General features: G+C 36.9%; 7 protein-coding genes and 1 pseudogene across 7 annotated transcripts; 3 read left to right on the top strand and 5 right to left on the bottom strand.

Annotated features, from left to right (window-relative positions):
- The first annotated feature begins 357 nt into the window (after positions 1–357).
- LOC106438297 (U-box domain-containing protein 8-like) lies at positions 358–1,696 on the top strand. Its single transcript, XM_013879414.3, has one exon. It carries the CDS (start codon positions 484–486, stop codon positions 1,597–1,599), a length of 1,116 nt encoding a protein of 371 aa, XP_013734868.1. The 5' UTR covers positions 358–483; the 3' UTR covers positions 1,600–1,696.
- A 28-nt stretch (positions 1,697–1,724) lies between these two features.
- LOC106358614 (transcription factor bHLH103-like) lies at positions 1,725–9,260 on the bottom strand. The gene is made up of 8 exons (XM_013798444.3): positions 7,920–9,260; positions 4,845–7,831; positions 4,542–4,764; positions 4,371–4,469; positions 4,080–4,145; positions 3,882–3,947; positions 3,705–3,755; positions 1,725–3,597 (listed from the first exon to the last, which is right to left on the bottom strand). The coding sequence occupies exons 2-8, from the start codon at positions 5,192–5,194 to the stop codon at positions 3,472–3,474; spliced, it is 981 nt and encodes a 326-aa protein (XP_013653898.2). The 5' UTR covers positions 5,195–7,831; positions 7,920–9,260; the 3' UTR covers positions 1,725–3,471.
- Positions 9,261–9,454: 194 nt separating this feature from the next.
- LOC106374172 (transcription factor DYT1) lies at positions 9,455–10,569 on the bottom strand. The gene is made up of 3 exons (XM_013814260.3): positions 10,197–10,569; positions 9,904–10,101; positions 9,455–9,829 (listed from the first exon to the last, which is right to left on the bottom strand). The coding sequence occupies exons 1-3, from the start codon at positions 10,383–10,385 to the stop codon at positions 9,566–9,568; spliced, it is 651 nt and encodes a 216-aa protein (XP_013669714.1). The 5' UTR covers positions 10,386–10,569; the 3' UTR covers positions 9,455–9,565.
- A 2,270-nt stretch (positions 10,570–12,839) lies between these two features.
- Positions 12,840–16,824, bottom strand: LOC106438307 (pentatricopeptide repeat-containing protein At4g21300-like). Its single transcript, XM_022719361.2, has 2 exons — positions 13,765–16,824; positions 12,840–13,646 (listed from the first exon to the last, which is right to left on the bottom strand). The coding sequence occupies exon 1, from the start codon at positions 16,300–16,302 to the stop codon at positions 13,765–13,767; it is 2,538 nt and encodes an 845-aa protein (XP_022575082.1). The 5' UTR covers positions 16,303–16,824; the 3' UTR covers positions 12,840–13,646.
- On the top strand, positions 12,948–13,784 carry LOC106438317 (protein DESIGUAL 3). The gene is made up of 3 exons (XM_013879435.3): positions 12,948–13,124; positions 13,197–13,402; positions 13,486–13,784. The coding sequence occupies exons 1-3, from the start codon at positions 13,026–13,028 to the stop codon at positions 13,685–13,687; spliced, it is 507 nt and encodes a 168-aa protein (XP_013734889.1). The 5' UTR covers positions 12,948–13,025; the 3' UTR covers positions 13,688–13,784.
- Positions 16,825–17,061: 237 nt separating the features above from the next.
- Positions 17,062–18,350, bottom strand: LOC106440261 (oxygen-evolving enhancer protein 3-1, chloroplastic-like). Its single transcript, XM_013881886.3, has 3 exons — positions 17,815–18,350; positions 17,434–17,729; positions 17,062–17,356 (listed from the first exon to the last, which is right to left on the bottom strand). Exons 1-3 carry the CDS (start codon positions 18,101–18,103, stop codon positions 17,258–17,260), a joined length of 684 nt encoding a protein of 227 aa, XP_013737340.1. The 5' UTR covers positions 18,104–18,350; the 3' UTR covers positions 17,062–17,257.
- Positions 18,351–18,466: 116 nt separating this feature from the next.
- Positions 18,467–21,807, bottom strand: LOC106373615 (sulfite exporter TauE/SafE family protein 5). Its single transcript, XM_048740336.1, has 4 exons — positions 19,651–21,807; positions 19,434–19,568; positions 19,206–19,355; positions 18,467–19,120 (listed from the first exon to the last, which is right to left on the bottom strand). The coding sequence occupies exons 1-4, from the start codon at positions 20,398–20,400 to the stop codon at positions 18,812–18,814; spliced, it is 1,344 nt and encodes a 447-aa protein (XP_048596293.1). The 5' UTR covers positions 20,401–21,807; the 3' UTR covers positions 18,467–18,811.
- Positions 21,315–22,717, top strand: LOC106358138 (annotated as a pseudogene).
- The last annotated feature ends 1,677 nt before the right edge of the window (positions 22,718–24,394 follow it).

Below are 24,394 nucleotides of genomic sequence, written 5' to 3'. Positions count from 1 at the left end.
CAGTTAAGATTAGCTTTCCACCACTCTACTTCATCCCGTTGAACAAAAAAAATAAAAAAATAATAATATGAGTTATAATTACACAATTATTAATTTTATAACTTAAAACTTTTCTTTGTACTTAGTCTAGTTTTTGATTCTTTTGATAATATGGACTAACATAAATGAAAGTGCTAAGAAGTTAACCTATATATAATTATTATAGTTTTGAGAAAGAAAAAAAGTCTATGCTTTTATTTAGTCGTGAATCACGTGATGTGCCTAAATTTTTTGACCGAAAATAACACAAGGGGGTAATATCGTCAACTCAAACAAAAACCATCCCTGCAAAAAGCTTCACGGTCCACAACACGAGCCCCCCCCCTCTCTCTCTCTCTCTCTCTCCCTCTGCGGGAATCTTATAAACCCTTTTCTCTCTCTCTCTCTCTTCTCCAAAGCTTATCTCTTCCCTCACTCTGAAAAAGACTCCCAACTTTCAAAAAAATGGCGTTCGAGCTCCCAAACGATTTCAGGTGCCCGATCTCCCTCGAGATTATGTCCGACCCGGTTATCATCCAATCGGGTCACACTTTCGACCGCGTCTCCATCCAAAAGTGGATTGATTCCGGCAATCGGACATGCCCCATCTCCAAGCTCCCCTTGTCCGAAACCCCTTCCCTGATTCCCAACCACGCCCTGCGGAGCTTAATCTCCAACTTCGCTCACGTCAGCCCCAAGCAACAACATCACTCTCACTCCCAATCCCAATCCCAATCCCACTCCTTGATTTCCACCCTCGTTTCCCGATCCTCCTCCCACGAGTCGAGGCTCGAGTCGCTGACCCGGCTCGTCCGCCTCACGAAGCGAGACTCGTCCGTACGGAGGAAAGTCACCGAGTCGGGCGCGGTTCGCGCGGTTCTCGACTGTGTTGACTCGGGCGATCGCGTTTTGCAGGAAAAGTCTCTGTCTTTGCTTCTCAATCTCAGTTTGGAAGACGACAACAAAGTGGGTTTGGTCGCCGACGGTGTGGTGAGACGGGTAGTCGCGGTTTTACGGGTCGGGTCGCCCGATTGCAAAGCGGTTGCTGCTACCTTGCTAACGAGTTTAGCTGTCGTGGAAGTGAACAAAGCGACTATTGGGTCTTACCCCGATGCGATCTCTGCTCTTGTTTCTCTTCTAAGGCACGGGAATGACCGGGAGAGGAAGGAGTCTGCGACGGCTCTTTACGCTCTCTGTTCGTTTCCGGATAATAGAAAACGGGTTGTGGATTGCGGGTCGGTGGGGATACTGGTTGAGGCGGCTGATTCGGGGTTGGAGAGAGCGGTGGAGGTGTTGGGGCTTTTGGTGAAGTGTAGAGGAGGGAGAGAGGAGATGAGTAGAGTTAGTGGCTTTGTTGAGGTGTTGGTTAACGTTTTGAGGAATGGGGGTTTGAAAGGGATTCAGTATTCTCTGTTTATCCTCAATTGCTTGTGTTGTTGTAGCCGAGAGATCGTTGATGAGGTTAAGAGGGAAGGTGTTGTGGAGATATGCTTTGGTTTGGAGGATAATGAGAGTGAGAAGGTTAGAAGGAATGCTACTAACTTAGTCCATACTTTACTTGGGAATCCGATGGAAGCTTAAAAGGATCAGGCTTTTGTCATCAGGTGGTGGTTTTGGGGATTGTAGTTCTGTTGTTTTTGTGTTGTCTGGTCTGAATGTGGAGGTAAAGTTGGGGGGGGGGGGGGGGGGGGGGGGGGGGGGGGGGGTTTGTTGTGCTGGATTCTCCCTTGTAGTTCATGTACAAATGAAAGGAAGAAGAAAACAAAAAAAAAGGCTTAGGTTTTCATCAAAGCAAAATGCAAATGCTTTTTTAAGGTTTTTGTTTTTGTGTACATTCAAAGAAATAAAAGGATCATACAGATAAGTCTTCTTCAAGAAAATTGTAATCTTTTACCATTTTCATAGTGTTTTTAATGTCTTCTCTGTTGAGTCCAACCATTAGTTGTAAGTATTCATTCTTACATAAACGTTTAATGTTTTTGGTCAATGAAGCATTTTCATTTTTTTCATAGCGTTTAATCCCTTACCATGTTGAATCCAACCCTTTGTTGCAAGTATTCTTGCATGCTCTAACCGGTCAAGTTCAGGTATCGTGGTGCCTAAAAATTTCACATAATTTCTAATGAGTAGCAACAGTACTGATTCCACTTTTGTTTGGTTTTTGATTCACTCAATTTAGGTACACACTGTTTGCTAGTTGAATCACTGTGTTGGTATATGCAGAAACAGTTATAGTCATTGCTTCTTACAAATCAATTGATCTATTTGGTTTTGTGTAAACATTCATGGATTCAAGAAATTAAATCCTCCAATTTTTTTGTTAGTATCCTAAGAACTTTGATGATTCTATAAGACAACCCTGTCTTTGTAGTGCAACAGTCACTGAGACAAACCAGTTAGTGTACTTTATGATTCTTGTCTACTCGAATTAGGGTTATTTTTTAGTTTCAATTGTGGCGTGCTCATAACAAAAGCATTTCGTCTATAGTCTGCAATGATTTCTTTCTACTAAAATAGAGTGGTGTTTTTTTTTCGGTTGACTCTTGCTTTTTTTGTTCTTCGGAAACAGTGCTTAAAGATGATTGTTGTATGTTTTTTATTCAATCATATGCCTTGATTTGAGGGCACACAAACAAAACAAAACAGAGCTGTGTCCTTTGAGTATCATCAAAAGAAGCTGCTTTATTAAAGAGAGATTTTTTAATTGAATATCTTTTTTGTTTGAGATATTTGGGGTATCCTGATCAATAGTATGTACATCGATGAGTTTCTTTAAAATATATATTTTTCATTTAAAAATATTAATATATACATATAAAAATTATAAAGAGAAGAGATAAGACAATTATTTATCTTTTAAAAAGATATTAAAATAGTTTAAAAAATCTTAAAAATTTTGGTTCTTTATTATTGATCTAACTTTTTAAAAAAATTTAGTGGTAATAGTAAATTATATTCATATTATATTTGATATACTTTGTCAAAATTATATCAGTGCTGATTCTCTAACGTATCTAATTTAGTTGACAAAAACACCATTTTATTTGTCTAATCCACAGTATTCCATTTCTTTATATAGATTCTGACAGGTTTCACGGACCCGGACTGTGAAAATAAATAATTTGTGTAGTGGAATCACGAAACTTTGAAAAATACATTTAACTCTAATATTAGCCTAACTAATATCTCACGCATTCTTGTTTTTTCTGCCGTTAAAACGACAGAATAATTGAACATAAACATAAAATAGTATGGTTGGTAAAAAAATCCGCAAAATCAATTCTTTCTTTTTTGGTGATACAACTAAACCGTAGCAAGTAAACCCAACGAGATAACACATTTCTTAACCAAACTAACATCGGAATTTACAGTTCTTACCAAAAAAAAAGATTTATGTTCGGACATGTGTAATAATTATATTTTTGGTTTATTGGAAGAGTTTAATTTCAGAACTTAAATGAGACCAAAATGCAGCGGAGAGGTGGAGAAAGTACTTGAAATCGGAATCAGACAAAGACCACGGCTTCGAAGATCTTGTCCTAGACTAGAGTCTTCAGCATGAGTACCATTGTATGACCACTAGAATTGGAAAAAAAAAATTATGGTCAGTAAAGCAAAATGTACAAAAACTAAACTACTTCGTAAAATATAGCTTATAGAGTTGTTTAACCGTAAAACTTAAGTACCTGCTTCTGTTCACCAGATCCTTTAGAGTTCAGTTGTGGATTACTCGAGACCTATACAGTTTTTAAATGATCATACGACAATAATTAGGTTCTATATGAGAGTAAATAAAAGTTAACATATATTATTTCTTGGTCTAAATGTTAACAAATAATTTATATATTATGAGATAAACTTACAGTGATTTGTTCTTGAAGAAACTTGATGTACTCTATAGCATCATGTAGGACAGAAGCAGTGTCTGTCTGCAGAAATGATCAGAAATCAATAATAGTTATAATAAATGAACGAATGAAATAATTAACAAATATTATTTAACTGTGCTTAATTAATTCAACTATTAATACAAGTTATAACTGATGAGGAAGGACACCAACCTTGCCAAAGGGTGAAACTAACTGCTGAAGCGCGGTGATTCGATCTCCGAGTTTCTCTTTACGAACCTTCTCAATCAAAATAGTTTATCAGCATAAAATTTAAAAGTAAGACATTAGAAAAATAGTTATATGTGACAAGTACTTATATATATTTCTATTGCCAAACTAATTTTGTCTTTACATGCTTTTAATACTAATGAAACTATAACTTTGACAAGAAAAAGGGACTAATTCAAAGTATTTTTTTTTATAAAATTGGTGCAATTGTGCTTGAAATCTTTTGTTACTAACTTTGAAGCTCGGAAATTGTGTTGGTGTCTCGAGTCTAGGCCTTTTTAATGGCGGTAATGACTCAATATCTTCGAGGTCTTCAGTTTTTTCACTAGCTCTCTGAAAATAGTCACAACATTAGGTCTACAATTAGATTGACTGTAATGAAAGAATCTAACCAAGTTTACGTACTTCGCAAGTAATTAGACTCTTCCAGGCTTGTATTTCTTCATCGTGTTTTTCTCCAATCTCGTGATCAAAGACTGATACGGTTCTTGATTCGTTCAAGAAAACGTCATCGAAGAAGTGAAAGCTTTCGAGTAGTTCTGGTTTCACACTAGGAACAGATAGTTCACTATTATCAAACAATCCTTCTAAGAAACTACTTATCGGATCGAATCTTTCTTCTTCACGACTGGAAAAAGAAGGTTAAAACTCAAAATCTTGATTTTGCATCACATCAGATATATATGTGTATATATTACAGACACTTACTGGTTATATTGGTTCCAAGCATTGACTTGTGAGGTGGAATCAAGATTTCTATTGCTTGATAATGTAGAAGTATGGCTCTTGTCATAGGTTTCGGCATCGATGTTATCAATGTTTTGCCATTCAAATCCGCCAATATCGATGGATATTTCAGTAGAACGTGGCTGAGACAAGTCGGAGAACATGCCGCTGGGGAAACTCCACCATGATCCGGTGCGAACTCCGACGGTTTCAAATTCTTCCGTCATGTCTTGTTGGTTAAGTAAGTTATTTGGTTTAGTTTTGTTTCTTTTTACTGCCTTGGAAATATTGGAGCTTGCATGAAGACTATGATATTGATGATGGGTTTGCATTTATAGGTGACGATGTGGTTTTAGTCAACAAAGTTGGATATATTTATTTATAAAAGAAGAGTCGCAAGAATTTTATACGTATCGGTATACTTAGTTGATAAATTATAATATATTAATCTACATAATCCATAATTATGCGACAAAATTAGGTATCTTACCGGTCAGGAGTAGTCGCTAGGAAATTAGGTCATAAGCAAATAAGTTAAAAGACGACATCCTTTAACCAACGTACGTAAAATGTAGCTTTTAGTTTTGATCTAGTAATTAAAGGCATGAATCATGATACAAATCACAAATGTGAGCTGGTGACCATATTAATTTCTCTAGCATTATACACAATACTTTGAAATTTTAACTAGTTATTTCAATAACTGTTGAATTTTGAGTGAGATGGTAGTACTATCTTATAAATAGTTTGACGAAAAAAAATGTTTGGTGTGCATGTAGTCTAAGGTAAAGAAAAACAGGTTATAAATTTGATTTTATTAACTTTGTACATATATCTCTAATGATTCATTCACGGTGTATTCTATATATTTTTCTTGCAAAATTAATGGAAAATACATCCTATCTGGAAAATATTTTGGTATATGAATACGTACACATAAAATGGTAAAGATATATAAAAAGAAAAGAAAAGGAAAGTCAATATTACCAAATCCATTGGCAAAAAGGTTCTCGCTCACACAAAAACCAAAAGTGGAGTTTCCTGTTTTCTGCTAATATATAACATAGTCAGAAATCAGAATCCATTGGATCGTAAGTGGAGTTTCTTTTTATCAGGAAAGTTTGTAAAGAATGTGACTACCGAATTGTTGGTATTTCACTAACAAATGTTTTTATATGTACATTACTATATGGATTAAGCCATATATACCATACACTCGAATTTACTTGGGTTGTTTAGTTTTGACCTTTTAATTCAGAATGATTCCCAAAATCTTCTTTCCTCATATATATGTGTGCTCATGTCATAAGGTTTGAGTTCATCACCAATGATTTTAGTTATTTGTTTAGTTGATATATAATATACATTAAGATTTGTAGTCGTGTTATAGTGAATTAGGTTACACACCAACTTTCATAAAAGAAATTCACCAATTAAACTATTATTTAATTAACATTAACTGGTTTGGCCTTTTAACTAATTAATTTTAAAATTCGTTTTCATAGGATCTTAGTTCAATAGAATTAGACTCTTAAGACCAAAATTATTAATACTAGTACATAGAGCTGTTGCTGTAAGTCATTTGACTTTGTACAATTTAAGTTATTTCGTTCCATTGTAAACAACTATACGTTCTCTAAAATCATACTGTTACTTGAATAATTCGTGGAGTGGGAAGGTATTTAAAAAAAAAAAGTGGAGTGGGAAGGTCAAAAGTGTTATAACGGCATATTTATATTCTGTAAAAGGTGGACCAGTAGACAAATTATATTTTTAATTTTAAAAAGAAAATAAACATCAATTATATTTTTTAATTTTAAAAAGAAAATAGTACATGGGCTTTGCGGGTCGGCCCGTGGGATGTCGGTTCATCATACCTGCATAAACGAAACAACATGATCAGACATAACTCACTTGCGTCTGGGCACAGAAACAAACATCAAAGTTTATCAGACTGAGCAATACGTGTTTACTAGAATCACTACCTATCAAACTAAGCAATAACAATTCAAGTTCTATTAAACTAACCTCATATCTAAGCTCTTAAAAATAAAACATTTTTCTTACTTGTGGTTTCGTCTTAGTGATCGATCTTAAGCATGCTCTCATCTCCTCTGCTTTTGAAGCTGGGCTTGGAGACGGCAGTATTGTTCAAAGAGTCTATGGGAGCAGCTGTAGAGAACAAAGATAAGAGTAAATGCATTATTAATAGATTTTTTTGACATGGATGCTGGATAATTAGGTACCTGTTGAGGAAGTGTGTTCTATACTAAAACAAACAGAGCTTTGGATATAGTTCGGTGTAGTCTATTGCTTAGCATGTGAATGAAGTGTCCAACAGTCATGTCTCGTGGGACCAAGAATCTGCACAGGTCAAAACGTGATTCATTCAACTAGTGTATTGATATATATTCACATTTTGTTTATGTTCTTCCCTCAGAAAAAGAAACACAAATGGTTTCGTGCAAACTTACAAAGGAACTCTTAACTATAGCTTATGACTACAAAGGACCTCGAATGGTTTCGTGAATCACACGTCACCTGCAACAAGAAGAGACCAAGATAGCTTAGACTATAACATAAGTCAGACTCTTGATACCAACATGTTCAAGTTCTAACAGACGATTAGATCAAAATGATATCATGAATCTGCACAAATTTCATTAGTGTTTTCAAGGTTCTGCTGTGAAGCTGGTACTCCACTGTACCAAACAAACCACCTTGGTGAAGAGTCGTGACTTAGAACTTTGCCACTTAGAGCCCACAACCTGATGGAGCTGTTTTGATAAACAAAAAATTCTGATTAATAACAAAAGGCTAAAAAAAACAGATGTGAAGGATCCGTGACAACTATAATAATACAAAGGACGAATAGAAAAAAAAAGTGCAGCTTCATCAATTTTACCTTCCTTGAAGAAAATACATAATCATATAGCCAAGAGACTTCAGATCATCCCTCCTGATTTGTTCTAAGTACGAGATGTTATATTAGGATATTAGTGTAATAATTAATGTGAAATCTAAAATCGTGTAAACAGAGAGGAATGAGCTAAATACCTCTGCACATGGTCGTCGACGCTCTACTGTGTAGAGGAGAAAAAAGAAGATGATCTGTGGTCGTTGATCGAAGAAGAAAAAGTGAAGAGACGGAAAGAGATGAAGAAACGAAAAGAAAAGAGAAGAGAAGAAGAAGGCGAGTCTTTGATCGCATGCAAAAAAATGAGTTGTGTACAAGAGCTTGCGATTGTCGATCGAAAGGGAAGAAACACAGAGAGCAAGAATGGCCATAGGCCATAGTCATCACCCGATCACCGTTTAGCTATGTTCTCGGTGAGAAAAGTGTAGCGGGCCTCAATGTTTGCCCGCATCCCGCTTCGGCCCGTCCCGTTTCCACCTAGTACCGCCGCGGTCCTGTCCCGCAAGACCCGCAACTAAATGGACCACAATATCTTTGCCCAATCCCGCCCCGCAATGGGCCTTTTCGGGTCAGGCCCGCGGGCAAGCCCTTGAACTGCCATCTCTACTTGGGCTAATCTACTACTCCCTTTGTTTCTGAAAAATATTATTTTAACATTTTACTTTACATAAAAATGTTATTTTAGAATTCAATTCAATTTTAACTTAATATTCTATTTGTGTCATTATAAATGTCATTTACAATTTTTACATACGAATTAAGAAAATGATTAAATTTTCAGTTTTATTCTTATTTAATGCATTTTTTTATTTGATTTTGTTAATTAATGAGTTAAAAAATAAAGATAAAAATTTGAAAAAAATATTTAATATTTACCTTAAAAATATAAAACGACACTTATAATGAATGTAAAAGAAAACTAAAATGACATTTAATATGAAACAAAGAAAATATTAATTATAAATGCATTGATTATATAAATAATTTTATTCATTTTTAATAATATTGGTTGAATAATTGTAATTAATAAATACTTAAATGCATTTAATCCTTTTCCTTAATTTGCACAAAAATTTTAAAAAGTGGGCCAACTCGAATTTGGCACATTTATAATAAAGCCCTGTTGTAGAACTGGGCCCATTTTTGGGTCGAACCCACGATTAATGGAAAAAAGTCTGATAGTTTCTATAAGAAAAAAATAATTAGTATTATAATTATTGGCGTTCCAAAGAAAATAAAATAAAATTAGTATTATAATTATATATTTACCTTTTAAGTTTCTTAGAATAATATAACCAATTATCATATGACAAATATGTACTTAAGGTTCTTTAGGATATCTTACATACACCTCCTCTTTCATCAGTTTTCATTAATTTTTTATGTTTTTACGTTGAGATACACCTCCTGTTTTGAGAAATTTGTTCACAAGTCATTCATTCTCCTTCAGAATTCATACCCTCTTACATAAGTTCCGTATTAGATTCCAAATGATTAATCACATTCTTATAGATCACAACAAATTTCTAAGAAACTGCAACAATCTATGTTTATCACAGGTCACAGCATCACATGAAAATGAAAAGAGAAGCCTCTGGACTAACTAGAAGGTTCAATCAACACTGGACTAAGGCAGAGAAACAGAGGCTAATTAACAACATTTTGCAGAAACAAATGAGATAAGATGAAGCTCTGTTTTATCTGAATCATTTCACATTAAACTAGGATTAAAAATTGTAAATCAAGGGAAATATTTATTAGCTCGAAAATTTCCAAGATGTATCACTCATGGATTGCTTCTCATGACTTCCAACAGAAAGTCCTTTGTCTGTTCAGGATCAACAGAGTCACCATCACATAGTCCCTGAAGTATCTGAACAGAGGAACAAATAATAATTGCTCCATTTGAAGTAGCTAGAGTAATGTCAATGATCTCAAATCCCAACAGGCACATAACCTCCATGAATTTAGTAAAGATCCCAGGTCTCTTCTCTGTTGTGATCTTTAACCAAAACTTCCTCTTCCCAATCTTACAAAACTGCACATTCTCCTGTCCAAAAATAACAAAAATCATCAAGAAATATAAAAAAAAGAATCAAGAACCGACTGATAAATAAAAAAAACCTCGATTCCCATTTTCTTCATCTCCACTTTCAAATCAATAGCTTCAACTTCAGGTTTTATAGTATGAACCGTTTGTTGTTCATAAATCTCAAGAGGAGTTTCTTCCATTTCATGAAGCTTCTCTGTAAGATTCTGAACAATCTTTTGAAGCTCTCCTATGTAAGTAATCGCATCTTCAACAATACTCGCTTTAGTCATCTGGATAACAACAAAAAAAAACAAAAACTACAGCTATCATCACCAAAACACACACACACACAAAATAAATAAAAATATAAGATTGTGGAATTTACGTTTGTGACAATTGGAACATGAGATCGCAGAGCCATAAGCCGACCATGTAGCTTCTCTCTTCTACGTCTCTCAGCTTCAAGATTTGGCGATTTGAAGCTTTCATTGACTTCATCTTCTTCCTTCTCTTTCCTTACTTGTCTCCTACGGCTAGTCTTCACCGGTTCTTGAAATTTGTTTCCTCCTCCCATTATTTTTCCTTTCTTCTCTGATAATTTTCAGACAGAAGTGTTTCTTTTCTTGTTTATGGTTAAAAGACATGAGATATATAGCTGCTTCTCATGTTAAGAGAGAGAGAGAGAGAGAGAGAGAGAGAGAGAGAGAATCTTAGTCTCAGTTTGTTATTATTGATGTGGTTTCAGTTAGAGTCAAAGAAAGAGAACATGATTACATTTCCTATTATTTGTTTTTTTTTTTTTATAAAAAAGATGAAAGAAAACAAAATAACATTTTATGACGCACTTGAGTAAACTTGTTTATCAAGGCATCGAAACACGAGTCCTAACAAACAAAGGAATGACAACATTTCGAGTACCATCAGTCCAAGTGAAGCTACCAAAGAAGTAACCAGTGTCACTCTTATGACTCGTCGCAACCCTAACTTTCAACCCAAGTTTCTTCGTGCTGTTGTTAAACACTAGAGTCTCCGGTTCAACAGCAATCCTCACACCTTCCGGAGCCTCGACCACGGCTCTATAAACCGAGTCCACAGGTCCAACGTTAGTCACCGTTCTCGTGACCGTCACTTCTCCGTTAAGGTTTGGAATCGTGATGGCTGGATAGTTAACGTCAAGAGCAGACGGTAAGGGAGACGAGTATTTTATGGGTTTTCCGGTGAGTACAGTGATTGCAGCATCATTGTAACCAGAGGCGCAGAAGTAGAAGATGTAATCATCGAGGTTCATGTCGTAAACTAGTCCTGCACCATAGTCAAATGGATCTCCCAGTTTCCTTGGTAACCCTTCCGCAAAAATCGGTTACCCGAATGGATCGGTCTTCCACTCTACAACAAAAATAAGAAACCGCAAGATTTAAAAAATGACTTTATATATTAAGGATATAGTCTCATATCGGAAGTTGGAAGAAATCCTTCGTAATAAGGATCAGTCACTTATCAAGGATATAGTCTCATATATTAATTTTAGGTTGGAAGTTCAGGTAACATAATATTTTTTTTTTTAGGTGTGGAGAAAGAGGGTTTCATTTCCAAGAACCTGTAGTCATGATAGCTGATTTTAAAGCAGCAGGAGACCAGTCAGGGTGTAAAGATTTGAGTAGTACGACGATTCCGGCAACAACGGGAGTGGCAACGGATGTTCCTTGAGTTATAGCGAAATCTTATTGGTATTCCTGGTTGTCATTAATGTCAGCTGATAGAAGCAACACACCAGGGGCTACGATATCAGGCTGCAACGTTTACATACAGCCTTGTTGAAACGACAGTCAAGATTCCAAAACATTTGTTTTGGAAGAAGAAAAAAAACCTTGAGAATGACAGTCAAGATTTTCAAAACAAATGTTTTGAAAAGTGCACTAGGGAGAAGAAAAGAAAAACCTAAAGATTACCATGAACCTGAAATTTATGGTAATCTTTAGTTGCAATAACTTTGGAATCGGATAATTTTTTTTTACATATTAAATAAAAATAATATCATCATTACAAATGTAATTTTTGTTAGAGTTAGAGTATTATAACAAATCCTTATTTTATTTTTTTCATTGTTTTTTCATCTTTTATTACTTTTTTATTTGAAAATAAAAACCAAATTTTTGTCTTCCAGTTCCGTTATCTGACTTATGTTCTTCATGTAGCATTCGGGTGAATGACATATTTATCAAAAGATATTACAGAAAAGTTTCTACAAGAAAAGTAAAGAGTATAGTTAGAGAAATCGTGTTCTGTAATCATAGCTTATAAGAGAATCAACTGATTCTGCTATTGCTCAAATGTCTCAGTTAGTGAAGCTCTAAATCATACCAAGATCAGCAAGCCCTACCTGCAATATTACTTTACTAGGTTGTATTCATGCTAAGAGATTTACCAAACAGAGACCACAGATAGATCCCATATCACAGTAGTCTCATAAATGTATACTTTCTTACAGCATCAAAGAAACACATAACATCAGACATGTCATCAACGCCTTCTCGTGCTTTGCAGAATCCGTTACTCTTTTGACGTTAGCCACGACATGGACAACGAGACGTGATTAGCTTTGTCTAAAGCTTGTTTATTTGGCCCATTCAGCCCATCTTAATGTATTGGATCAAAGCAACTGAAAGACACATATTTGGGGAGAACTAAGCGTTTAAAACCGCAAAAGTTTCTTCTTCTTTGCTTGGCTGCTTTGTCAAGAATCCGAATATTAAAAAGTTTTTCAAATATTAACATGGAAGGGAGGTATAAAGAACACAAATACAGTTAAGCAATTGGCCAAAAGAGATCTTTTTGAGGACATGGCCATTAATAAATTTTCATTAGTGCCTCGAAAAATATTTAGATTTTATCTGGAATAATAAGTTTTGTGCATTATTTGTCCTTTAAGATACTTTAAAAGTTCAAATATCAATGGAAAAGAAGTTTTTACAACAAGGATCACAGCTAAACTTGTATTCTCTAACGTGATGATTAGTAAAAATGCAAGAAAGGAAACTTATGTTCTACTTTATTCTTATTCCATCCAACCTAGAGAGTGTAAAGCTTAAAACTCTATCTGCCCATAAATACAAAGGGCAAGTTTCTACTTCAACAACAACAACAACCCGTTCTGCTTCTTTGTTTGCTGCTAAGAACTTGTTTCATTGAAGATCAAAAGCTGTAATAGGAAAAAATGTCAAGGAATGTCGGGTTCTTCATCTGCATCTTGATCCTAGCCATGGATGTTTCAGCTGGCATTCTTGGCATTGAAGCCGAAGTAGCTCAGAATAAGGTACATTATACACCCACCCAAAACTCATAGTAGTTGAAGATTTCAGCTAATTTGTTAGTTTTGGAGGTGCAGGTGAAGCATTTGAAGATGTGGATATTCGAGTGTAGAGACCCAAGTCACACAGCCTTCAACTACGGCTTAGCTGCATGTATCCTTTTGGTGTTAGCCCATGTAACGGCTAACTTTCTTGGTGGGTGTCTCTGTGTTGTCTCAAGACAAGACCTCGAAAAATCCTCTGCCAACAAACAGCTCGCCGTGGCTTCTCTGATATTCTCCTGGTAAGCCCAAACACTACATAAACAGAACAAAGTGTGAATCCTTTTTAATATGACTCAAGATCCTTTCTCTGTATGTTTCTCAGGATCATACTGGCAATTGCATTCTCCCTGTTGATCGTAGGGACGATGGCAAACTCAAGATCGAGGAGAGGTTGTGGGATTTCACATCATCGGGTTCTGTCCATAGGAGGAATCCTCTGTTTCATTCACGGACTTTTCGCTGTTGCTTACTACATCTCTGCAACTGCTTCAACACGAGAACAGACACACACAGGCCATGCTTGAATAAAAAAATTTGTAGACCACTTTTTTTTATAAACTTAACCCAATGTTGAAATCTGACTAAAAGATATATAATATACCTATACGTTGTTTGCATCTACCATTCCTTTCTCTACTGGACTTAGTTTTCTCGATGAATGTGGATGCATTGGAAGGTAAGGCTGTGGAACATAGCCTTCTAGCTTCAACTCTTCGAGAAGTGAGTTTAGTAAAGAATGCATATGTGAATAGTCACGATGATTTTTATCGCCGGAGACAAACGAATGGTTTGTTTTGTTGATTTCGATCCAACTAGTACCGGGGACTTTCTCAACTCCTCTCTCTTTCATTATACTTCTTGCTTTTGTCACACCTCCCCATTCACCAGCATCAGCATGTGCATTCGAAATCAAAACATAATAACCAGAGTTCCACGGATCCAATTCCATTAACCTGCTCGAAGCAACTTTAGCAAGCTCCACATTCTTGTGAAGCCGACAGGCTCCAAGTAACGTTCCCCAAACTCCTGCATCTGGAGCAAACGGCATTCCCTTAACGGTTTCATAAGCTTCGTTTAACCGACCAGCTCGTCCAAACAGATCAACGAGGCAAGCGTAGTGCTCCTGCTGCGGTTGGATTCCGTAATCTTCAGTCATGGATCTAAAGAAACGAACTCCTTGGTCCACATCTCCAGCGTGACAACACGAAGATATCATCTCAAGAAACGTGATTTGATCAGGACGTACTCCGTTGTCTTCAACCATTTCACGAAACAGACGGAGAGAATCTTTTAGCCTCCCGTGGTTACCATACGCAGCGATGATGGTGTTCCACGAAACGATGTTCTTCTCTTCCATCCTCTCAAACACGTTCATTGCGGATTCAAGGTTTCCGCACTTAGCATACATACCTATCAACGTACTCTCGCTATACACATCAGAAGCCAGTGAACAACGCTTTATCATGAAACAGTGAATAGCTTTCCCAAAGCTTTGTGAAGCTACGCTGGCACAAGCAGAGAGAACACTTGAGATACTAACACAATCAAAACCGATTCCCGAAACTCCCATTCGACGGAAAACATCAATAGCCGCACTTGGATCATCGCTCTGAGCGCAGCGTGTGATCATTGAGTTCCACGAAACAATATCCTTCTTAGAGAGTCTCCTAAAGATCTCATGAGCAAGATCCATTCTTCCACACTTAGCATACATGTCGATAACAGCGGATCCAATATTGCACCTCTTGTCGAAACCGTTCTTGATGATGAAACCGTGAAGCTCCCTCCCGAGTTTCAATGCCAACAAACCGCCAATAACCGGTAGAATAGAGACCAGAGTTATCTCATTTGGACATATTCCTACATCAACCAGCCGCCTAAACATCTCTAACGCGTCCGTAATCAAGCCGTTATGCAAATACCCAGAGATCATTGCAGTGTACACAACAACATCTACTGAGTTACACTGTCTGAATATCTTTCGCGCCGTTGAAACACCTCTACACTTGAAATATGCATCAATAAGAGCACTCGTTAAAAAGACATCTAACGGTACGCTACGTCTCACGATATAACAATGGATTTGCCTACAATGCTCAAGGCTTTCAAACCTAGAGACTGATGGAAGCAAACTAGAAAATGTAATAGCATCAGGTAAGACACCAGAAGATACCATCTCAGAGAAACAAACTAAGCTTTCTTCCATCATCCCACTCTGAACATATCCAGATATCATGCAGTTCCACGTCACCGTATCACCACGAGACATCATCCGAAACAACTTACACGCATCATCAAACCTCCCGCATTTCGAATACATAGACAGAAGCGAGTTTTTGATCGAGCCTTCGAATTCAAAACCGGAAACAAACGCTAGACCATGAAGCTGAACTCCGAGATCAGTCAACGACTTAGAGGCACACACCGATAAAACACAATCAAAAGTAACAACATTTGGACTAATCTCATCCATCCTCATCGCACTAAACCCTTTCACAACACTATCTAAATCTCCACACTTTGCATACCCGTTAAGCATCACATTCCATATAACACAATCTCTCTTCCCTACTTTACCGAACAACTCACTCGCGGCATCGATCTTTCCACACTCAAGGTAAGCTTTGATCAAAGAACTCGCCACAAACTCGTTACACTCCATCCCACGACAATAAACCGTGTCTTTGAGAAACTCAACCCCTCTGAGATTCTTCAGAGCAACACAAGCTTTAATCAAACAAGGGAAAGTGGATACGTCAGGACTAACTCCAAACATTATCATCTTGAAGTAAAAAGACAAAGCTTGATTCATTAAACCAACTCGAACGAAGCTGGTGATGATCGAGTTCCACGGCCTGATGCTGCCACGTGGCAAATCAAGTCTGTGAAACATTTTACCGCAGTCTGAAAAGCTTCCACACATTGCGTACATCCCTAAGATCCTCTCGTCGGTGTAGGTGTCGCCGGAGATTTTGTTTAGGATTAGAAAGGCGTGGACTTGCTTGCCTTGACGAAGGAGAGTTGGGTTAGAGCAGGATTGGAGAAGTAATGTGAGGCGACGAGGGAGAGATTCTCTGAGTAATTGAGACGAATGTCGGATTGGCGGAGAGAACCGCTTAGCGACGGAGGAGATACTCATAGCCGGAAGCTCTATCACTGTTTGCTTCCGATCAGCAAGGACAGGTAGTTAGAATAGTACGAAGAGGAGAATCAAGGGATAATTAAACTCGTCATCGGGAACTCACTGAGTCAGCGAGTGACCGCCGATAACGACGGAGAAGTGGCGCGCGGTGGATTAGGGTAGAGGAAGAAGTATAGTACAATACAAACAAACACATATGACATGAAAAATGAGAGATGGGCCTCTGAGCCCGCACTATTCAGGCCCAATTAAAGTTATATCACTGACATTGACTTCATAATCTGCTCTAATCTAATCACACAGGATTAAGCTAGAAGTAGACAAATTTCATCGACAAGTCTTGTTTAACTACAGAACTAACATACGTTTTTTAAAAGAAATGTACGATTTTAATTTAAATTTAATATTTATGATTTAACATATTGCACATCTTTATAAATTTAACCTGGTGGAGTATGATTTAAAGAAATTTACAATTTAAATTTAAATTTAGTATTTATTTGGTGGATGCAAAGCAAATGCATACACAAGAAATTTACCATTGTTTTAAGGGTAGGAACTTGAAATTGTTTGATTTAAAGAATGCAGCATTGAAATGGTTAACCAGGCTTAAAACTACACAACTAACATATGCTTAAGAATAAGTTCAAAAAAAAAAAAACATATGCTTAAGAAATGTACGATTTGAAATTAAATTTAATATTTATGATTTAACATACTGAACATCTTATAAATTGAATCAGATGGAGTATATAATTTAAAGAAATGTATGATTTATATCAAATTTAATATATTTGGTGGAGGCAAAGCGAATGCATACACAAGAAATTACCATTGTTTTGGGGTAAAAACTTGAAACACAAATTCGGATTCAGGGATTTTGAGTTTTAAGTACTCAGGAAACAAAAATCAAGAGACGATAGATTTACAAAGAATGCAAGCATTGAAATGGTTAACCAAGCTTGGCAAGAACATCGTTCAAAGTAGAGACAGTCTCTGAATAGTACTTCTCAGCATCAGGAGTACTCTTCTTCTTCGCCGCATAATCCAGCTACAAAACATAATCAATCATTAACAAACATAAGCTTATGAGTGAGGCCTTAATGAGACGTTAGGTGAGAAACTCACATTGTTGATGGTATCAAAGAGCTTTCCAGTGAGCTCCTTGAGTGACTTCTTCTCATCCTTGGATTTGGAGGAGATGATTGTGTTAAGGTCATAACGAAGATAAGAAGCCCTTAGACGGAGATCGTTCTGAACATATGGCCAAGCTTTCTTGTCGATCAGTGACTTCACATTCACAATCTCCTTCGCAGATTCTTTGGCTCTAGCTACAGCTTCCGTTGGTGGCAATGGCTGTAAATAAAACCTTTCCTTCAACGCAAGTTTCAGATCTCTTGCTTGGTCTGAGTTATCTGTCCCAGCTGCGCTCACAGACAAAACACATTGTTATAATCTACTGTCTATGTCCTATGATGTCTCTAGTCCTTATCAGTTTAGTGAACTTACGAAGGCCACCGGAGGGAGGTGGAGGAGGGCCAATTTTGATCGGAACAGCGTCGGCGAGGACAGCCTGAACAAACGAGCCACCGGCTAAACCGGCGGCCACGAGACCAATCACAGACCTTCGAGTAGTCTCCGGCGCCGCCTCGCTCTGCTGAGCTCTGACGACAAGTCCAGACCTTTGAGGCACCGTTACCCTTCCGGTTACGTTGAGACGGCTAGAGCCGTTGATCTTCACGCTTCCTTCGAGAACGGCAGGAGATGTGACACGTAAGCCAACACCCATCGAAGCCATTTTTTATTTATTTTGTTTCTTAGAGACGAAAGTTGATGTGATGATTATTGGTTGTGAATATATGGTTGGTTGGTTTCGTTCTCGGACAAAGAACACCTTATCTGCACTTTCGAGTATTCGGATATGGTTTTAACCACTGGTTTACAGCCACGTGTCATCGTAGTCTTCCTTGTGTCTGGCCATGCTGGATTGAGATTAAAACAATAAGGGCAAATGGGCCTATTATTGTAGTTCATCGGCCCAAATAAACCTGATGCTTTTGAAATTTATATATCAGAACTTCTGTGCTCAAATAATTTTCTCTTGTGAGTTTTGACACAACTCTCTACTGTAACCTCTTAAAACTGGTTTACTAACATTTATTTTGAAACTATATGATTATGGAACAGTTTGTTGACTTAGCAATGTAGCTTTATCCATGTTTCATTTGCTTACAGAACATTACACTTAACACAGGACTACAAAACACCAGCATCTACTTAACTGTGACATATAACCTGTTGCTTCCAGTCAAGATCTTAACTAGTATAGGTACATCCACAAATTATTAAATTTTACAAAAAAAACATATAAACATTACAGTGCCATTTTGCTCCAAATCCCCCTCTTACATAGAGATGAATTTAGAGCCTCTTAATGTTACAGAAAAAAAACAAGAAAAAGAAACCGATGATATTGTTTTGTGATTTAGGATCAGGAACAATATCTTTAACATGGCAGCTTGAACCCCATGTCCTTGCCTGCCACATAATCAGTCCATACATCAAGAGCTCCAAAGCTAGTCATAAGGACTGTGCTCAGAGACATCACTGTCCCTACAGAGAACACAATGATGGAAGCTCTTCCAAACTGAGCTACTGCCTTTTGAACCAAAACAAGACCGAGAAGCGAAGCAAAGAAGCAAATCAAGGAGAACAAGTAAGCTGCTTCAGTGTTTTGCATTCCAAGTAGCAGGTATTGAACTGCTGACATTGTTGCTGAGAAGAACACCATGAATGATGTTGTTGCTGCTGTTATCTGCACCATTTCATATGCTCAATTAAAACGCTTGCAGAAAAACAGAATAATTTGGTGAAACCATTTCTTTTTATTATAAATATACCTGTGGTGGTATCCCAGCTTGAAGAAGAAGAGGGCTTATAAGCATTCCACCACCAATACCGAATATACCACCCAATAAACCGGCTAAAAATGACATTACCGGGAACATAAACCTTGTGGACTGGTCTAGTCTTGTACCTTCTTGATCTTTCTGCTCATGTATAAGATAATAATGTTTTAGTATATGTCTGAATTATTCATCTCATTTGTAGCTTGTTGTTGCATTTACCTGATTGTTAGAGGATCTCTCTTGGAGACTATCGGTTCTCGAAAGAGCAAGCTTTGTGAAAACCAAAGCAAGAGGTATCTGAAGTGAAAGCAGAATCCAATACTCAACACCACAAGGCTTTATCGTTATGATTCCCTGCCATAACATCATACATAATCTGTCACTTCTTCTATAGAAAATTTGATAAAAGATCAATTTATGGATTATATATTATTACCTTTCCATCTTTGTTACCACGAAGAAGATAAATAACAAAGAAAGACGCCCAAACAACGATCAAGACACCAAGTTTCGTCCATGGAGTCTTGTTTCTCCTCGCTTTAGCTTCAAGGAGAGGTGCTTTAAGACTCTTAGTATCATCCTCCTCTGTCTCCCCTTGTCCTTTCTCTGGCCTCTCATGTCCTTTCCCTCTCGCAGCATCAGACTCAATTTTCCAGTACTTAACTCCGTTTCTACATGTCTTCAAGCTAGACCAAGCGAGAAACACCGCGAAAAGAACAGTGATGAGCCACTCAGGCAAAACTCTGTTGCAGATAACACCAATACTCACACCAAGAAGCATACAAGGCTCGAGAAGCAAGGCTAAATCGTAGTCAAGCAATGCTTTACCGCCAAAGAGATTGCTGATGACATTGGCAATGGAACCACCGGTCACCATGAAAGCAGAGAAGCTTGAAGCTGTTTTCAAATCAAACCCCGCGACTATAGTCATGATTGGAATGAACAAACCTCCGCCTCCGATCCCACCTGCGCTCGAGATCAAGGCAGCCATGAAGCATAAGACTCCAGCGACAATGATTGCTGAAGACAGCTTGAGTTCTTGAGCGCTTGATTCTTTCAAAGAAGTTCTCCATAGTTGGACTTTGTGGAGAATCTTATGAGATGTTGGTTGGTTCTCTTCTTGTTGATCAGCGTTGATCGATAAAACACAAAGGAGAAGAAGAAGGCAAACGAAAAAGGTCTTCATTCTCTTTGTCTTAAAGATTGAAACTAATGTTTGCTTGTGATCTAATGAAGCATTGTTGTTGTTCTTTATATTGAAGGTTTCAAAAGAGTGGTGAGCACATTACATTAGCAAGTTGCTTTCGGATGAGTAGGCTGCAGCAAGTAATCTCATTGACTTAAGCACTAAATAATGTTATTTAAGATTAGATTCGTTCATTTACCTGTGATCTGTGGCAATATTCACGCAAAGAACAGTTCTAAGTAGGAGAAGAAGAAGAAACAGTTGTCGTCTGAAACTGTAGAATGTGTCAGGTATGTACGTTTTCGCTTTCAAAAAATTGTTTAAGAAGGGGACGAGAAAGAAAACGTCCCCTTGTGAACCTCATGGAACATGAATGAAAGACTTGGTAAGTCAAATAATAATTTATTTTGTATCTATCTATAAATAAATGTGGAAATATTTTAGTCCATAATTTGACTGAAGTTTATTAATGTTTCTATAACAAAAATTTTGAATTTTGAATTCCAAAAAATTGATTTATCAACAATTTTATTAAAAAATAACTCACACGAAATTAATAAAAATAGAACAGTTAAAACTGTTATACTTAAACCTTTATTAGAATCATTTATATAATACTTTTATAATTTATAATAGAATAATAAATTAGTGTAAGTAACTATAAATTAAACAGTTTTTTTTTTGAAAAAATAAATTAAATTAAACAGTTTTTAACCAAATGATTCTAATAAATGTTTTAAGTATAATCGTTTTTAACTGTTCTATTTCATTAATTTCTCGTGAATTATTTTTTATAAAATTGTTGATAAATCAATTTTTTCGGAATTCAAAATTCAAAATTTCTGTTATAGAAACATTAATAAACTTCAACTACAGTGACTAAAATTTTTCCACATTTATTAGTGAATCTACGAATGGGTTTAATACATTGGACCTTAATTAAACGGTAAATTAAGCCTGTTATGGGCCTTAAGAACAACTTATCAATTAAGCCTGTTAAAGGCCTTAAATAACAGCCTTTTTATCCACAAATTTTCCCGACGTGCATCATCAGTGCGTACACACGCATGTGATCAACTTTTTCTTCGTTTCAGACTTTAGTGCAAGACCCAACGTGTCTTAGTTGACATCTGATTTATACATTAAAAAATACAATTTTGGTCAAAGGTTTCGAGAATTATGTAATAAGAAGACTGTGTTTCAAAAAAAAAAAAAAAAATGTAATAAGAAGACTGTTACTGTCACATTTTTACATGTACTCTGTTTCTCATTTGTTTCTTCATCGTCCTTTCATTCAATGATTCCAAGGCCTCTGCTTCAATAAAGTTTTTCCGTGTTATTCTTTATCTTGATTTTTCTATCCACTCACGAACACCAAAACGTCACGTTCACTTCACACCTTTTGCTTCTACGAAGGACGCAACTTCACATCCAACACTTCGTATTCCATCAATCTCAACCGTTTGGTCTCTTCACTCCCCGATCTAACTCCAACCATCAACGGCTTCTACGACATCTCCATCGATGGCGAAGTCAACGCCATAGCTTTATGCAGAGGAGATCTCAAACCAAATCAAGATTGCATCAATTGCATAACAAACGCAGCCAAACAGCTCTTAGAAAGCTGTCCAAACATCGTGGAAGCCGACATATAGCTGGAAAAATGCATGTTTCGTTACACAAGTCGAACCATATTAGGTGAAATGGAGCCAGTTCCCTTATATCACATATTAAGCAACGTTAGCGTGATGGACAAGGAAGGTTTCAGCAAGGGTTTAGGTGAACTATTGGATTCATTAGGGTCAAAGATAGTGGATGCGTATGAGACCTCAGCAAGAGTGAAAGGGACAGTCTACGCGTTGGCTCAGTGTATACCAGATTTGTCTAAATCAGATTGTAGAATTTGTCTTTCACAGATCTTTGCTGGAGTGCCTACTTGTTGTGATGGCAAGTCAGGTGGATGGTGGAACAATCCAAGTTGCTATTTTAGGTTTGAAAATTATCTGTTTTTCGATCTCTCTGTTGTTTCAGAAGAGAAACAACCTCTTTCTCCTCCTAAGAATGACACCAAAATAAGTGATTAAGGTAAAACAAGTTAAGCTGATGTCATGAAAAGAATTAGATGTTTAGGGTTTACCTTTTGATTCTATGCTGTTACTTGCAGTAAACGGTTCTAAAACTCTGGTATTTGCCGTGATTCCCATTGTGACAATTGTCTTAGTTCTTATCTCTCTCTCTCTCTCTCTCTCTCTCTCTCTCTCTCTCTCTCTCTCTCTCTCTCTCTCTCTCTCTCTCTCTCTCTCTCTCTCTCTCTCTCTCTCTCTTTATCTACTTAATGAGGAGGAAGAAAAATCTAAAGGAAGAAGCTGAAAGTAAGTTTGTGAAGCCTAACTGACTATTCTTTAACCCTATTATTGATCTCCTTCTTACTAGTTACTTGTCCCGCAAGCGAATTTCAATCTGCAGATGAGATTGAGAGTACATACTCATTGCATTTTGATTTTGACACCATAAGAGTAGCAACAGATGATTTCTCTTTAACGACTAAGATTGGTGAAGGCGGTTTTGGGGCTGTCTACAAGGTTGATTCATCTTTACTATAATCTTCATTCCTCCGTTTCCAATCTCCATATTAACAAAGCGGCATTGCCTTGTCCTCATCATAGGAATCTCCCGGGGGTTGCTTTACCTTCACCAAGTCACAGAGTTTTCGATAATTCACCGTGTTCTCAAATCCTCCAATGTGCATTTAGATGAACAAATGCATCCAAAAATCTCAGATTTTGGAATGGCAAGACAATTTGATTTTTATAAGACTCAAGCAACAACAAAAAGAGTTGTTGGAACTTAGTATGTCTAGTTACTCAAAACCAATCCAGCTAACAAAAGAAGACAAAAAAAAATCAATCTCTCATCTTTCTTGTTTTTGTTGTGGATATATGGCTCCAGAGTATGCAATGCATGGTAGATTCTCTGCCAAAACAGATGTTTACAGCTTTGGAGTTCTTGTTCTAGAGATCATTACAGGTAAAAGAAACAGTGGCTTAGGGTTTAGTGAAGACACAGATCTCCCAACTTTCGTAAGTGCCAAGAAACACACAAATAAGGAACAACAAAATCAAACAAAAAAGTGATTTATTCAGTAATGTTATGTCTCTATTTCGTCTGCAGGCATGGAAAAATTGGTTGAAGGAACAGCAGTGGACCTAATAGTTCATGTTCTTTTGAAATCTTACTCTAAGGAACAATCAATGCAATGCCTAGAAATTGCTTTCTCTTGTGTTCAAGAAAATCCTACAAAAAGACCAACAATGGATTCAGTTGTTTCCATGCTTAGCTCTGATTCTGAGCCTCTCCGACTCCCAAAGCCATCACAGCCTGGTTTCTTCAGAAGATCAATGTCGTTTTCGGTTTCTGTTAATGATGTTTCTCTCACAGATTTGTCTGGACGTTAAGAGTTGATTTGAAAGAATTTCAGTGACAACTTTTTATACAGCAAGATCCAATGAATGTGTAATAACTTGTGCGTTAGTGCACCTTTTTTAAGATGCTATAATGTTATAAAATTGTCTACACGTTAATTGTTGATTGTATAGATAGATTGTTATCAAGGAATAGAGACCGGTGGTGGTATTGGAAGTTAAGTCCACCGTTTCTCTATCTTAGAAACCGCTGATTGAGATAGGTCACAAGGTGATCAATTGTTTACTTTCTTGTTTTTTTGCAGATAGGTCACAATGTGATCATAGAAAACTGTTGCTTGCTTTGTGGTCAAGTCGGCATCGCTGGTTCAGTAACATACAAAATCTGAACCCTTTTTGGTTCCAGTGAAAGAGACAATTGTAAGACTCAAAAAGTCAAAAACATATTCCGTAGATTTGGTTACTATGTACCTTTGGGAGGACGTGATGCTGTTAGAGATCATGTCTCCATTGTATCCATGGTACTAAGAGGTTTTCACCGGTTTAAAAAAAAGAGGTTCTTGGTGTTGTTA

This window comes from Brassica napus, chromosome A1 (genome assembly GCF_020379485.1).
Source record: "Brassica napus cultivar Da-Ae chromosome A1, Da-Ae, whole genome shotgun sequence".
In the NCBI taxonomy this organism is placed as follows: Eukaryota; Viridiplantae; Streptophyta; class Magnoliopsida; order Brassicales; family Brassicaceae; genus Brassica; species Brassica napus.
This window is presented reverse-complemented; position numbering and strand designations above follow the sequence as displayed.